The following is a 17,213-nucleotide window of genomic DNA, read 5'->3' on the forward strand; positions in this document are numbered from 1 at the left end:
ACATGTGAACCCCATGCTCTCCTAACCTATACTTGCGCAAGACATAACCCTATTCATTTTAGTGAATTAATAAGTGGCATTTGATTTATTAAAACACAAGTGAACCACATTAGTGATGTGGATTTAAATATTATGTTGTCAATTCATTTAATTTTTATTTTTACATTGTAAAGTCATTTCACTTTTATTTTTTATATTGTCAAGTCATTTAACTTTTAATTTTATATTGTCGATTCATATAACTTTGTTCTTAAAAATTGTGAAAGACAATACTAAGTGGTATTATGTATGACATTGTGTAATCACATAAGGATGATAAAAAAAAAAAAAAAAAAAATTTCTGTGAATGCAGTTGAGAACGTGAAAGCGAACCGGCAAAACTCTTAAGAGACAGCGGGAGCAGCCAGCTAGTTGTAAACTGGCGGGTTTCCCAGCGGGACACGCTGTCAGCCAGGCCACTTCGGGAGCGCGGCCGACAACAAAAGACCCTACGCCGCAAACACTTTCCTTATACCTGCAGCTAATGGGCGGCCGCCCCGCGCGACCCTAGCTGAAGGGAATGACCTGAGATGGGCGAGCGGTCCACCGCGCGGAAATCCATCTCCTGGCAACGCACCTCACGCACGCGACCGTGACGAGACGGCCGCGGTGAAACAAAACAAGGGGCGTGGAGCCTTTTGACAGGTACTGTCCAAAGAAACTTGCAGACGTCAACGACGCCTATCGACATTTCCTGACGGATGCCTACTGTCAAGCGACAGTAATTCATGGTTAGATGTTCTCTGGTCGCTAAGGGTGACACGAAGAAGAGCCATTGAAGTGTCATCCTTGCCCAGGAATATCAACCTGGCATGTCAATCGAGGATACTGCACGAATTTGACAATACAAACATGGAACAAAATCGAGATGTACGTGACACAAGAGAAACTTCATGAGAGGGCAGAGACGGCGGGATCGCACGCAACAGATGGACAAAAATCCCTACTGACAGCTGCGACGACGAACCCCCTCCCCCTCCCCTTATATTGTGCCACGGAACAGTGTAACTAGTGAGTGTATCAGTGAACAGTGATTATACGGTTCTTAGTTCAATGCATATACGTGTGTTTCTGTCACAGAAACTTTGACTCGTGTGTTTTGCAGGGACTCGATTTATTGATGTTTATTAAACTCTGACTCTTGTATTTTGCAGGTGTTCTATATTTTTGTTTTGTTTTGAAACTTTGACTCTTGCATTTTGCAGGTGTTTTATTTATTGGTGTTTTGTTTTAGATGTTGACTATTGTACTGTTTTATTGATCAATGTTTGTTCTTGTGTTAGCTATTAGATTTGTGTTATTTTGTTTGGTAAATTCATTGCTGTGGCACTGCTTCCTTTATCAGTCAGATTGCTATTCATTCTCATTGGACTGTGATCGATTAGCCTTTGCATGGGGCATATTTATTGTGAGGAACCCCTTAAGGGTAACAATCACACAATTATTGTACTTTCAGTATAATGACACAGTGCTCATTGTTTGCTAACTAACTGAAATATTGTAGAGTGATTAAATTAGTGCCACATAGTTAGGTTAATCCTACAGATTATTAGTTTTATAAGATATAGAATTTTTTTGCGATAACCACTTAGTAAAACATGTTTTTTTTTGTCGATTTTTTGCTTTTGCGAATTGTGCATTGTAATGTTCTACTTTATGATACTGATGTTATTTGATGTTCTTTTTTTTAATTGCTGTGGCACCTTTGCTATTTTCATAAATTTTGCCTGTTAATAAACAGTCATAAATTCGCCTGTGATCAGTTGGCTCTTGCAATGAGCAAATACTGGTGAACTCCATAAGGGTAACAACCAGAAATTGTTTTCATATTAATGACACAGGAACCATTGTTTTTACTTGCTGACCGATTTAGGTCTACATGATCTTTTAAATAGGTGTCACAGATTGTGTGTTTTTATTTTTCTCTCTTTGAAATTGGTAGATTGTAAAGATGTTTGAAATTATTGTGTTTTAGCAAGTAGCTGGTGACCTTTTGCCTTTTTCTTTACACTTTTGGTTTAAGTAGGGTGTGAGAAGCCTGCTTGGGAATGTCCTAGCATGGCCAGAAAATTCCCTGCACAGTCTTTTCCCGGAGCGTTGGGGTTATGAAAGGTCTCTGTTGGATTCCTTTCATGTTTAATTTCTCAAATTTGTTGTCTTTTAAGGAATAAATTCCTCTTCTAAATTTACTGTGGCGTTTCTGACTATCTGGGAGGAGACTGAGTAGTGGAACGTGTTACTTTTACACGTAAACAAGAACGATCTCTCACACTACTACACTTTAAAGCACAGTTTATATGTAATTCTTATATGTAATTCATGTCACACAGTCTCATACGGAACCTACATCCGCTTTCTGTTATATACTGTATATGATAAGATACTGTCATCCCCCTTCCCTTCTGTGTGAGAGGATGAATGATCAAATGTGTTTGTAGCTGCATGCTTGAGGGTAGCAGACAAGGCTGTCTGCTAGAGAACAGTAGGACCAACGTTGAAACAGGTAGCTACGCTTCCTAAAAGCAGAGAGGTTTCCATTCTTAGTATGGTCCGGTCCGTCCCCTGTCATGTTGGTATAGGAAGCTGCCCCTCTGGCGCCTTCCGTTGGTCTTTGTGAGCGACTCTCAGGAGCACGCTGGGTAGTTCGGTGGTAGTCGGCAGTTGGAGTCCAGTAGTAGCGCAGGGCAGTCCAGCAGTTGCAGTCTGGCGGTGCGAGCGTCTGAAGTGGTAAGATCTCCGGCCAAGCGCGTGTCTGTTAAGTCCATAGGACAATGGATTTGTTAAGTTCAGGTTAACTGAGAATTTAATCATTTTATTTCGGGTTAGCTTTAAAATAGCTAAGGTTATCTTTAATTGCAGCGGAGTGTAGTTCTCGTGTCCAGTTCAGATTAATTTGCGGTAGTTGCTTTGTTACTACTTTGTGAGTAAAGTGGAACCACGTGTTGGTCAGTAACTCTAAGTAAGATCAATCTTAAATGCAAATGCTTGTGTGATTATAACGTATCGTCTTGAAAAGATTTTGAATATACCAACTTTTCTTTATGTTCAACCCACGTGGCGTGTACTTTGTGAGACCAGTACCACGTGCTTATATAACTGTTTGACCCATCAGGTTAATAGTAGGACGTTAGTAACCAGTTCGAGGTTTTTGTTTTGTAATTCGCTTTTTGATCTAATTTATTTTTATTATCTAAATTATTGCGGAGTTATACGCTTTCTGTAAACCAAGTTGACCACGTGAAGGGTAATTACAAGACGGACAGGATTGTGCTATGAAAGTAATCTCTGAATCTGTTTGTAGTGATTAACTTTCTCTTGCATGCGTTTCAATGTTCTTTGTGTGTTGTTTTATGAATGCAGTGTTATATCCAGTCTCCCAATCTTGACTCCATATTTTATGTGTTCCGTAATATTCCAATCTCACAGTCTCACAATCGTAAATAAGGCACCAGCTCAGTTATAACTCACGTATAATATGCTGAAATTTCAATGAACAATCTTTAAAATAAATTTGCAAATATAAACTGATTTCTTTCTTTTTATTTAAATTCTCCTTTTATATAGATATATTACCGGTTGTTGTATGACTGTAAAAGATTATAATCAATGATAGTCTGATTGGTAATGTGGTAAACCTAGACTAGTTACCCAGTCGTGAAACAGTGGGCCAGTAAACGCACGGTTAACCTCACAAGACAGCTCACAGTTTTAAACCGCTTTCATGGTCTAATTAGCACCCGATTTCAGCATACCAAATTCAAGTCACAATCTTACGCAATTCAGCAAAGCAAATTAGAGTTACAATCTTTCAGTATAGCTGTTCTCCTCTCCAAGTGAAGTTCAGTTTTATTTTAGCATTTCTATTTCATATAGGGTGAACAATTTGTGTCATTGCAGGATTTGGCCTTAGCTGGTTAACATTATAGTACTTAGCCAGCTTTCTGAGATCTCTTGTTCCAGGTTCTCCACCTCCTCAAAGGTTTTACCTTGGGCAGCAATTGCTGTTTCGTCAGCACAAATAAATCCTCTACTTGGTTGGTTGGTTGTTCGTGTGAACCTTATACAACAACGGTGATAGCACGATTCCCTGAGGGAAACTATTTTTCTGAATCTTCCATCGACTTTTCTTATTTTATAGTGTGACGAAGGATCTCCTACTTTGCAGAAAACATTGGATGAACTGTGTTAAACGACAATCCTTTGTTGTTGGATACACTTTTCAAAGCAGATTTTTCGGGTTGGCCATATCGTAAGGTGCAGAGAGTTCAACGAAAACAACACCTGTGACTTGACCTGTTTCATAGCCATCCTCAATGTGTTGGACTAAATTAAGGATCTGTTCACAACAAGTCATTCCTTGATGAAAGCCTGACTGCTCTTGTGAGCCTTTTGTCGATTTAGAATCAACCTTTCGAGTATCTTGCACAAATGGCAAAGAAGAGAAACTGGACGAACGTTTTTGGTTCTGTTAGCTCATTCCAGGCTTTAGAAGTTCTACTACTTTGTCTTTGCAACAAATCTTGAGACTTTGAAATTTTGAAATACAGGTGTTCATACGATTTAATGTCCACTGTTTTGTAGTAGTTCAAAACAATGTAATTTGTTCTGTCCGTAGTTCGTCTAAGCCTACAGCTGTATGGTTCTCATAGGCTTGAATACTGTATTCAGTACGTTTAAGTTGAAAGGAGTAGCGGAGCAGTCTTTCTCATCAGCAAGTCTCGGGTGATTGAAATATATAGCTTTTGGTTTGCAATTGAGAACTGATTGATGGACAGTTTTATAAAATCTTCAAGAGATTAGGAGCAGCAATTGTTGGGTTACTTTGAGGGTATTCAAGAATATCCATACTTTTCGATTGTTCTCTTTCATATATAGATTTGGTACTAGGTCGCATCGTTTTTTACTTCTGGAAGCTAATTCAATATAAGGGAGATCTTCACCTGTTTGGATTCTTTCCTCAGAGAATGGATCATTCTCTCCAAGAGAGTCCTGAAATCTTGAAGTCCTGGTATGTGGTTCGTTCTTCATCATCTTGGGATACACTTGTGAGATGACTTGAACTTATTTAATATATTCGCCATACATCTCCGGATATGGACCGAGTTTTAGGACTTCCATATCAAGTTACTGTGTGAAATTCTCCCATTGTGCTGTTTGAAGTAGACAATCTCTGGTTTCATACCTGCTTCATCCGAAGAAATAATAGGTCGATGTTGCATGTGCTTCACTGACTTGCAAACATTCTTACTTACTTGCTGTGCAAGAGGTTTACTGACAAAAGTGTTATCTGAGTTATATCCACGACGCCATATGGCACTGCTGAAGGATGGTGACATCTTCAGGTCATTGATTAACACCAGCCCCATTTGTTAATCCAGTCTTCCACTTCTTCTCCAGTTTTATATGTTTAACTTTAGCCCCGTGATGTACTGTGGCAGTTAAAGTCACCAACTGACTGTGAGTGTAAGTTAGGCAGTTCAAGTGGCTCCATGAAGCCTAAGTTAGGTGGTTTACCGACAGAGGTCACCATGCATGACTGGATCTCAACCGCCAGGAGCTCTATGTCGTAAAGTGATGTTGGGCCTACTGAAATGATGTTTGGACCACGTTTTACTGTACACTGCTCTACCATTCTTTGTATTTCATCTTTCATTGATGAGATTCATTCCACTAATTTTGTATGAGTTTAAACGTTCGTAAAATAACCATAATCAGTTCGAACTCCACAGCTGATTGACGTCAACGTGTATGACTTACGAGAAACACAACAACTACATTGATACACATTCATGAATGCCTCGTTATGACCGTTTCTTGATTTAAGACGTATAGGTGTCTCGTGTAAAACAATATAGGCAAAATCTGGAGATGTCATATAAACATTCTGCCGACCGCATGTCGGAAGTAGGGCGAGCAGTAAGTGCATGAGACACAGCACCCATGTCTTTACACGTCTTTCGACAGAATGTTTATATACTGACGGAAAGAGTTGTGCGACATAAACGAAAGATGTTAGGCGTGTTTCTACATCTGAAACATGATTTCTATTCCATTTTCGTGTTAGTCGCATAATAATCGCTTTAGTACGCCACTATAAGGCTGCAAATCATGTTTGGTTTAAGTATACGCTGTGATGGTCGAAGGTGTTTGTTACCTATGAGAGTGGATATAGTGAGACGGCGTTACTCAAGGACGTCTTTAAGGTGAAAAAGGTTCATTTATCAACACCTCACTGAGTTTGAATAAGATCGTGTAATAAATCTACCAGAAGCTGAATGTTCCTTTTCCAATATTGCAGAAAGACTTGCCAAAATTGTGGCAGTGGTGGTCATGAGAATGCAGATTCGCAAGGAGACCGGACTCCAAATGTCCACAAGGCACTACCAGCAACGAAGACAATAAGTACGGTGTATGGGTCTGGTGCATCGTGCTGCATCTGCAGCAGCAATTTGAGGAGCATTTGGCACCACGCTGACACCACGAACTATTCGATTACTTCAATGACAACTCTGAACCACATGCGCGATAGCGTGTATTCCCCAGACCCCAGATCACTGCCATTTGTGACATCAATAGTTTCAAGCGAGAGCTAGTTAGAGGGCAGGGCGGACGTCTGTTGTGTATTCTCACGAAAGCTTGTTCCGCCTCGTTGGCTGTGATGGCCGTGTATAGGTTAGAAGGAGGCCAATTAATGGCCTGCAATCAACCTTTCTTCGTGCTAGACTCACTGGATCTGCACCTGGGGTTATCGTCTGGGGTGAGATTTCGTAGGACAGCAGGAGCACTCTCGTGGTTATTCCACGCACCCTGGCAGCAAATTTGCACGTCAGTCTGCTGGTTCGATGTTAGGTGCTGCCATTCATGAATGCCATTTCAGGGGGTGTTTCCCAATAAGATAACGCTCGCCCACGTATCGCTGTTGTAACCCAGCATGCTCTAAGAGCGTTGACATGTTTTCTTGGCCTGCTGGATCACCAGATCTGCCTCCAGTCGAGCACATGGTGCATCATCGGACGACAACTCCAGCTTCATCCACAAACAGCATTAACCTTTGCTGTATTGACCTACCAAATGCAACAGGCATAGAACTTCATGCCACAATATGACATGCGGATCTGTACAACACAATGTATGCACGTTTGCATGCTTGCATTCAGCATTCTGGCAGTTACACAGGTTATTAATGTACCAGCATTTCACGTTAGCAGTGGCTTATCTTGTGCATACATTAACCTATGATCTTTCAGTGTTAAACATTTAAATATGTTATTTAGACAAATGTATTCCAGAAATTTCATTACTCTGGATAAATTTTTTTTTGGTGTTGCGATTTTTTTTCCGTCAGTGCATTATCCTCGTATCCAGTTTTTGCCTCTAAAGTTACACAGCACAACTCGGCATCATGATGATGTTCTAACGAACGAAACCGGTCGTAATACAAAAAATATGTATCAACGGGGCTGTGGTGGTTCGCATTAACTATTAATATTGGTATCTAAGTTAAGGACGATGAGCTGCCAGAAATTGTTGATGAACGACGAGAGGGGTGACTCACGAGTATCTGGTTGGGGCTGGCGGCGTGGTCGACGTCGTACCGCACCAGCAGCTGTCCCTGCACGCCCTCCGCCCTCAGCGCCGCCTGCTCCTCCCTGCTGGGAGACCACCGCACCACGGCTGTCGTGGGCGAAGGCCTCTCCGTGTGCGCCAGAGGGTTAGCTGCAGGAAGAATCATATGTAGTACGCGTTACGGCATACTATTAAATTGTTCTTTATTCGCTACTTCAATCCTCGTTACTGTAAGAAACTGCAAGTAGGCACCACACAGTTATCCACGAAATGATTTACAGTAGGGTAGATTATTAAGACAAATACAACGTGTGATTTAGATTATCGCACTATGTTGAAATAGAGGTCGAAGAATCCAAGTAATGAAAGCTACTGACCGATGAGATGCGTGAACGCACGAATGGGAGGATTTGCTACATACACTGACGGAAAAAAAAGATCGCAGCACCAAGTAACAGTTGCGTGACATAAACGAAAGTTGCTGGGCGAGTTTCTGCATCTGAAAGATTATGTCTATTCAAATTTTGCGGCCGTCGCCTAAGAGTGGCACTAGTAGCCTCTCTATGAGGCTGCAAATCATTTTCAAGGGTGAGACTGGACGTAGTAAGTTGATGTCAGTCAAGAATGCCTGCCGGCCGCTGTGGCCGAGCGGTTCTAGGCGCTTCAGTCTGGAACCGCGTGACCGCTACGGTCGCAGGTTCTAATCCTGCCTCGGGCGTGGATGTTGTGATGTCCTTAGGTTGGTTAGGTTTAAGTAGTTCCATGTTTTAGGGAACTCATGACCTGAGATGTTAAGCCCCATAGTGCTCAGAGCCATTTGAACCATTTTGAACCAAGAATGCCTTTAGGGCGACAAAGACCCTTTATCAACACCGAACTGCGTTTCAACGTGATCGTGTAAATACGGCTACGAGGAGTTGGATGTTATTCCTGCGATATTGCAGAATGACTTGTCAGGAATCTACACACTGACAGCGGTGGTCAAGAGAAATTCTGGTCGCACGAAGAGCGGACTACGGACGGCTACGTGGCACTATCGAGAGATGTGTGGCTCTGGCGCATCGTACTGCATCTGTAGCACCAATTTAAGCAGCCTTTGGCATCACAGCGACACAGTGAACTATTACAAATCGGTTACTTCAAAGTCAGCTCTAACGTGTACTCCACAAACCACCAACATCTGCGACTTCAGTATTATCAAGCGAGAGCTCCTTGGATGGCAGAGTGGAGGTATGTTTTGTTGTCTGATGAAGACTGTTTCTGCCTCGCTGCCAGTGATGGCCGTACTTTGGTTAACAGGAGGCCTTTTACGACCTGCAACCAACTTGTCCGTGTGCTAGATACACTGGACCAGGCACACCTGAGGAAATGGTCTGGAGTGCGATTTCGAATGACAGCTGGAGCGCTCTCGTGGTTATCCGATGCGCCCTGACTGCAAACTTGTACGTCATTTCGGTGATTCGATCTGTTGTGCTGCCATTTATGAAAAGCCATCCAGGGGTGTTTTTCAATAGGATAAAGATTTCCCCCATTCACCTGTGAGAAGCCAACATGCTTTGTAGAGTGTCGACATGTTGCCTTGGCCTGTTCGAGCACATATGGGACATCTTCGGACAACAACTCCAGCATCATCCACAAACAGTATTAACCGTCCCTGTATTGACCGATCGAGTGCAACAGGCATGGAACTCCATCCAGCATACGTATATTACAATGCGTGCACGTTTGCATCCTTGCATTCCACATTCTGGCCGCTACACCGGTTGTCGACATACCAGCATTTCATATTTGCAATGGCTTATATCGCGGTTTCATTAACCTACGATCTTGCAATGCTAATCACATAAATACGTTACTAGACAAATGTGCTCCCGAAATTTCGTTTCTCTATATTAATTACTTTTTGGTGTTGCGATTTTTTCCGCCAGTGTAGTACTACACTCACGTGCCAAGTTTCTGAGCTTTGGGGAGACGAAGGGAGGGGGAAGGGGGCGGGGGAAGAGTCTCTTATTACTGACCACATAGGACAGCCAATTGTTGTAGACATCGGCGATGATTCCTAGCACATTTCTAATTACCTATTTTGGCCATAGCCATCATCAGATCAAAATAAAACTCAGTTTCATGGAAGTGTGCAGCGAAAGACGGACAGTTTCTTACAAAATAAACCTCAGTGGCATAGAAAAACAAAATTTAGTAATCATCAGACTTATTAATGTTACCACTTTATAACAGATACTTACCGAGCCAGTACTGTTTATATGAATTTCTGACATATTTGGCCCTCAGGTAGGAAACGGTCATATACAACATTCTCTACGGCAACATTTTTATTAATTTAGGTCACTGAGTGGTACACTAGGAAAAAAAACATCGTGAACTGAAGCTACAACAACACTGGAACCTTTTAGACTTCAGGACCATCTGGCATTTTTTTTTTTTTTTTTTTTTTTCCGAAGCCAAGTGGTTTTAAGATTCAGGCCAGCTGGACCAGCGACAGAAATACAGAATACCGTCTGCTATCTGCTGTCGTTGTGGGCCCGGGATGTAGTAAGGAATTTTTACAAGGAAGTAGATACGAATCGGGAATTACTATACAGACGATTCTGGCCACAAACGGAGAAGTCCACTGGCATAAACGACTTTCACAAAGAGCAGACTGTAGTGGCCCCGATCGTGAACTGAAGCTACAACAACACTGCGAATCACAACATCACAAACGGCGAAGTTCGTTGGCCGTTCGCGTGCTACTATCGTGAGCATCTGTGGAAAGTGGTTGTAGGACGGTAAAGTCAGGAGTAGGCAACAACGTGTTAGAAGTCCAAGCGTCATTACGAACCTTTGGAAGTCGGAGAATTGCCCAGTATGCAAAGCAGGATACGCAGCGATCTACGGCAGATGTGGTCACACAGTACTATGCTGGTGCAGGTACAAGCGCCCCCGACCAAACTTCACCGCACATTGTTCGAGATGACGCTTCGCATTAACGACCCCTAAGTGTTCTCTCTTTGACCCAACGACGTCGTCCATTAACACTGCAATGGTCACGGTATCATCGATATTGTACAGTCGATCAATAGAAACGGGTCCCCTGGTCGGATGAACTACGTTTCTTATTACATCAGGTCGATGGTGATGTCGGGGTGCTCGAAACGTGCACCGCGGCACGGACACAGACTGGTGGAGCCAGCGTTACACCATGGGGACGTTGACCCCAATTTCCATTGGACATGTGATGGCAGTCGAAGGCACCAAGACAGGTGTGGACTACATGAAGATTACCATGGATCACCTGCATCATCCGTAGTGTCCTTCCAGTCTGTGACAGCGTCTTCCCGCAGCATAACTGTCTGTGTCACAGGTCCAGAATCTGGTTACAGTGTGCCGGCCGCGGTGGCCGTGCGGTTCTAGGCGCTTCAGTCCGGAACCGCGGGACTGCTACGGTCGCAGGTTCGAATCCTGCCTCGGGCATGGATGTGTGTGATGTCCTTAGGTTAGTTAGGTTTAAGTAGTTCTAAGTTCAAGGGGACTGATGACCTAATATGTTAAGTCCCATAGTGCTCCGAGCCATCTGGTTACAGTGATTAGAGGGTCGTGACAGTGACCTCACGTTGATGTCTTGGCCACCAAATTCGCCTCATCTGAATTCGCATCTGAGACGCTACCGTGTGCCAGCTGCGCCCTACGTATCACCGGCCCACAATTTTCGTGAATTGCCTGACATGTACGTAGACATCTGGTACCACATACCTGCGGAAGTCTACAAAGGATACGTCGAATCCGTGCAATGCAGAATCGCTGCTGGTCCAGCAAGCTATTAAGAACGTGGTCATAATGTTTTGGCTCGCCAGTGTCTTTCTCCCATGTGCTATAGCTAAGCAACTAAGTTTTTATCAAACAGTATAAATCACAGTATCTGTTGTCAGTGTGTATTTCTTTATATTATTCTACACAATACCACACAAAATTCTAAATGTACGTGTGGAATGGAGGTGTGAATTAGGTGATTTTACCTGTAAGTATATGTCATCAGTGCATACACACAAATTGCAAATGAAACAGCAGAAGTTGGTAGCAATGGTGTACTTACTAGAGTTCTCTTCGTCTAAGACCTCGTTGCTCTGCTGCAGACTGGGGACTTCGAGGAGGGTGATGTCACTCGTCTCGTTGATGTGCACCTCCACAGATAAGTCGTTCACGATCTGTGTCAAAAGATGGAAGTAAAGCGCTGCGAACGCACTGTCACTGGGTAAACAAAGTTCTATGAAAATATTCATGCACCTAACTTAAGTTCAATACGTTAGTGACAATAACTGGTAATGTTGAGTACAATCAGATCCTCGATTTTGATTCCACACATTTCAAGCAAAATTTGTACAACAGGACTTCACAACGCATCTTGCATACTAAAAACATGTATGCAACATGATTTCGTCTTGCAAATGTTTTCAGGACAAAGAGGCCGTCAAAGAATGACAGTTTGACAACACTGTAATCACCTGTGCGACAGTAAAGTCTACTCCAGACAACTGTCATTCTAGCAGTTGAACAAATTATCATTTGTGTGATGGTAGGGTGTATGGCTTGATGCGGACGCTGCTCAGGCCTGAAGTCTCAAACGGACAACAATTCAAAGATAACTTTAAATATTCCATGAAAGCTTTTATGCATCGAGCCAACGTCACATCACGTTCCACACTTCATTTCTTCTATTATCGCTTACAGTTATTTACAAAGAAACTGGACTGCACATTCCCTGTCGAAAATGTGAAGTGCATAAATTAAAATGTCACTCACAGTAATCTCTATTAGCTACATGTTAGTGAACACGTAAATGGTAAAACATTCATCCTAAATAAAGACAAACGAAGACCACATTATAAGTCAAAACAGCCATCCTTGCGATACACAAGTTTTTAACTTGATAACAGGTCGGAAAAAGGTAACTCCCACCTTGTACAGGACTGGCCTTAAAGGCTCAAGCATTAGTGTACGGCAATGACTTCTACTTTTGGAAACTGGAAATTTGCGGTAAGGTCTTACGGGACGAAACTGCTGGGGTCCTCAGTCCCTAAGCTTACGCACTACTTAATCTAACTTAAACGAACTTACGCTAAGGATAACACACACACCCATGCCCGAGGGAGGACTCGAACCTCCGACGGTGGGAGCCGCGTGGACCGTGACAAGGCGCCTAAGACCGAGCGGCTACCCCGCGCGGCACTTCTATTTTTGGTATCACGTTAGCTGGGAGACCTTGAGACACAGCTTCAGACGTCTAACTGAAAATGGTTTTCCTTCCTTCGTAAATATTATACCTACGACTCCAAATTTGTCCCAAGTGAATCAGGTTAATATAGTTGTCTGATTTTTTATGTCGAAGAGAATGTACAAATTCCAATGTTAGCATATAATTTGCTCTTGATTAGCACCAAGGTCCTAAGCTCAATGTCCCAGTCATATGTATCTATCACCACCACCAGGGTCACTTGCCTCCTTTCCATAAAACCGTTCTGAGATTTAACTCGGACTGTAGCTTGCAGTATCATTTCAGTGTGACGCACAGTGCTTCCAAAGTCTAAGCACTGGTGCAGTTTGGAGTTGAGTGCAACAATGATCTACTCAGATAATGCACAACTCATTAACCCACGCGGCTCGTCTGTTCTGTGGTAGAATGAGAATGACAACTAACTGCAGTTACTGAGTAGAGCAGACGTACCTGTCCGGGATTGAGGTTGACGCGCAGGTGGTAGACGCCCAGCTCCCTCTGCAGCAGCTCCTCGTACGTCAGGTTGAAGGTCACCTTCTCCTGAGCCTCTACATTCACCGACACGGACACCACGTTTGAGTCCCTGGTGCTGAAACGTAGAAATGTTGCATCTGTAAACCATTGTTCTAAGCAACTGATCGTCGCTTAAGGGCTGATGGATATCCAGCCTAACACGATAAAAGAAGAGAGCTCACTATCTGTGCCCTTTGTCAAACTCTGAAAACACTAAGCACATCGACTGCAAGAAAGCCAATTACTTGTATGTGGCAAATTTCTGACATAGACACTTCCATTTTACTGTGACCGCCTTATTGCAGTCTTGCTGTCTAATCTTTTGACATTTATCTTCCTGCTACTGTTTTTGGGTTAACAATCTACTTGTTGGTTCAATGCGGCACTCCCCGAATTCCACTCATGTTCCACCCGCTTCAACTCGGAGCAGCCTACGTTCTCAATTATTTGCTGGACATAGCTTCTACTCTGCACAAGTCCCTTCACTGATATTCCCCACTAGTGCTGTCACCGTTTCTTCGCCTTGTCAGTGTTTTGCTTACGTTACGTCATCCTCCAGTTCTCGAGAAAACAACCTTATTGGTTACCTTGTAAGTCCCCTTGTTTTAAAATTGCTCTACAGCTAATGTTCAACATTCGTCTGCAGCATCACATCTCAAACGCTACAACTCTCTTCTTTTTCTTTTCCCCAGTACATAACCAACATAAAATGATGTGCTCCAAATGTACATTCTCAGAAATTTTCCTCGACAGTTTGAGGCCGATGTTTGGTACATGTAAACTTCTCTTGGCCAGGAGTGCCCTTATTGCCAGTGCTAATCTGCTTTTTATGTTTATTCCTTGCTTCGCTCGTCATACAGTGTTTAGCTTCCAAGGTAGCAGAATTCGTTAATTTCCGTAACTTCGTGGTCCCCAATTTTGATGTTAATTTCATCGCTAGTCTCATTTCTATTAATCCTCATTTGTTTCGCCTTTTTAGGATCTACAATCAGTCCATATTTTGTAATCATGAGACTGTTCGTTCTGTTCAACACGTTCTGTAATTCTTCTTCATTTTGACTGAGGATTGTAATGTCATCAGTGACTTTTATCAATGATATTCTTTCACCCTGAATTTTAATCCCATTTTTAAGTCTTTCTTCTATTTCCGTCATTGCTTCTCCGATGTATAGATTGAACAGTAAGGGCGAAAGACTATACTCCTGTCTTATAGTCTTTCCAATCTGAGCACTTCATTCTCGGTCTTTTAGTCTTATTGTTCCTTCTTGCTTCTTGTACAAACTGTATATTATCTGTTTCTTTCTGTAGTTTCCTTCTATTTTTTTTTAAGAATTTCGGACGCGTTGCACCATTTTACATCGTCTAGCGCTTTTTCCAGGTCGACAAACCCTATAACCCTTGAGGTTTTTAAGTCTTGCTTCCATTGTCATTCCCAACGTCATAACTGCCTGCCTGGTACGCTTACCTTTCCGAAAGCTCATATCGCTGCAGCATATCCTCTACATCGCCGATATGCGCACAATCCCTGTTCATCTCCTCTAGTATGCGCGTGACACCACTTTCCAATCTCTTATTCAGCGTTACTGAAAACCCGGCCCCCTCTCCAACTCCATTTTAAGTATTTTGCATCCCAGTGCACCGATAGGTCGTACAGACGAAACTTTCCAAAACCAAGTCAATAACTACAGGATGAGCCATTCGTAGCTCTTCTGATCAGCACTTCCACAGTAACCACTCATGGCCACTCCACTCAATTCACTGAAGCTCGAACAATGCCGCAGAAGTTGTGAAGCGCGTCCTTCAAGTACGAGCTACAGAAGTACAGATTGCTGCCCCGGAAATGAGCTGCTGTTATAACCAGTGGTAAGTATATCGGTATTATTATCCGGGCACCACAGACTTTGAATTTGAGCGTTAAAGTCAGTAACCAGTGTTCGTTACTGCTTACATTCCTACGACAAATGCTCCGTATTTCCAAACTTACTAGGCTACGAGTGCAACATTACTCGTTAACTACGTGGTAGAAGTAACCACGCTGAGGCCCCTACCTGAGCTGTACGTGCGCGGCGCCCTGCCCGGCCTGCACGGCCTGCTGGTACTCGTCTCGCGCCTCCTCCTTCCCCTTCACGTACGCCTCGTACGCCTTGCCGTCCATCTCTCTGCAACAAGACAACACGTCACCTTACAGTGCACACCCTGTCACTGGCGCAATTCGTGACACCACACATAAGAGAAGTTTCGCTGGTAGCTGGTCTGCAACTCACATGACGAATCCCGATATGAAGGCAGTCTCCGGCAGGACGGCGTCGAAGCTGATTTCTCTGGACACGTTGGCGGTGTTGGCCACCCTGCTGGTCACCACAGTCTTGGCGTACCGGTTCCGCACGTGGCTCACCACATGGAGGCTGTACACGTCCGGCGGTGGATACTCCTGAAACAAGGCGTAAATCTAGTGTTATGTATAAGAAAAAAAGTTATGATTTAAAATATCACTGACTTTGGAGGCGACTCTCTGGCCATTCTGTGGCAACCAAATCAGAATTTTCAGTGGGTTTTCCTTTTCCTGACCTTGTCCCGTGTCTTCGCAGTAGGCTTGTTGAAAGTGTCCACTATAATTGGCCATCATCCATTTATTTTGTTCTTATATAGCTTCCTCTCGCGAGCAGTCTTTGCTATCATATCTGTGACACACTCATCCCCTTCGTCATTTCCATGGCCACTTGAGCTATATAAGTCTATCTGCCTGAGGCCTTTGAGGCATCGGCCAACGCCTAGCCTTGCAGGTTGTAAGGAAAACAAGGCGTTCTGCTTCAGTCTATTCCGTATGGGCTGTCCCGGGAGTAAAGGTTTGTTTTCCTCTTGTCGTATATTGAGAGGGAGCAAGCCATGCATGGAAGCAACGGGCTTCTATTAACGATATCAAACATACACAGCCCATCTCTACGCGCCTCTTCCGCAATACAAGGTAACGCGTTTCTTTATTTACAACCTGCCACACTATACTGGAAATCTGTGGTCGCTTAGGGTATGTTGTCGAATGAGTATTTGACAGAAAGCCACGGTTACAATCAATGTGGCGCAGATCCCGTTCTGTTTATGTGCTGTTTGATTCGTGATACTCTGCGGCAAGACCATACCTCATTCACCAAATGTTTTCCTTTATATATTCGTTTTAATACTCGCTGTAACGATTTTAAGTGTTTATTACCCCTGAGATTGGACATGGTGAATTGTTGTTAGTCAAGAATAGCTTCAAGGCGAAAAAACGCCAATATAAAAACCTCACTGAGTTTGAACGAGATCATGCAATAGCGGTACGAGAAGCTGGATGTTTCTTCTGCGATACTGCAGAAAGACTTGGCAGGAACGAGCCACTATATGTGACTGCTGGCACCGTTAGTCACGAGACTGCCAAGTGGCACTACCCAGAGGGAAGACCATCATATCCGGCTTATGGTTCTGGCTCGTCGTACTGCATCTGCAGCTGCAATTTGATTAGACATTTGCACCAAAATGACGGAGCTAACTGTTAGAAATGAACTTGTTGTAGCTGGGATTTACAGTCATAAATTTTTTTTAAGGACATCATCTTTCTGCCAGTGACTGTTATAAGTTTTTATTACACTATTGCAATTTCGGCCTTAGGCCATTATCAAGTGCTGCTGAAAAATACAATTTAAAAAATTATTTTACAGATTCATTATGTATCTCGATGTTGTGCCTATTATACAAGACATTTAAACTATGTAGCCACGTTACTTACATATTATAACTTTAAGCCATGTCAATGTAATGTATGCACCGGCTGGCAGCAGCGTAATATGCT

At 43.0% G+C, this 17,213-nt stretch overlaps 1 protein-coding gene across 2 annotated transcripts in view; it reads right to left on the minus strand.

The window, feature by feature from the left end:
• The window catches only part of LOC126261577 (inter-alpha-trypsin inhibitor heavy chain H4-like), a 148,699-nt gene that overhangs the window by 115,620 nt on the left and 15,866 nt on the right, over positions 1-17,213 (minus strand). For both annotated transcript variants that reach the window (XM_049958553.1, XM_049958552.1), the window contains exons 2-6: positions 15,652-15,818; positions 15,436-15,546; positions 13,325-13,463; positions 11,696-11,807; positions 7,595-7,755 (exon numbers count right to left, since the gene is read on the minus strand). In XM_049958553.1, coding sequence (XP_049814510.1) covers positions 7,595-7,755; positions 11,696-11,807; positions 13,325-13,463; positions 15,436-15,546; positions 15,652-15,818 — 690 coding nt within the window. The remainder of the gene's footprint in view (positions 1-7,594; positions 7,756-11,695; positions 11,808-13,324; positions 13,464-15,435; positions 15,547-15,651; positions 15,819-17,213) is intronic.

The sequence above is a fragment of the Schistocerca nitens genome, chromosome 1 (genome assembly GCF_023898315.1).
Source record: "Schistocerca nitens isolate TAMUIC-IGC-003100 chromosome 1, iqSchNite1.1, whole genome shotgun sequence".
NCBI classification, from domain to species: domain Eukaryota; kingdom Metazoa; phylum Arthropoda; class Insecta; order Orthoptera; family Acrididae; genus Schistocerca; species Schistocerca nitens.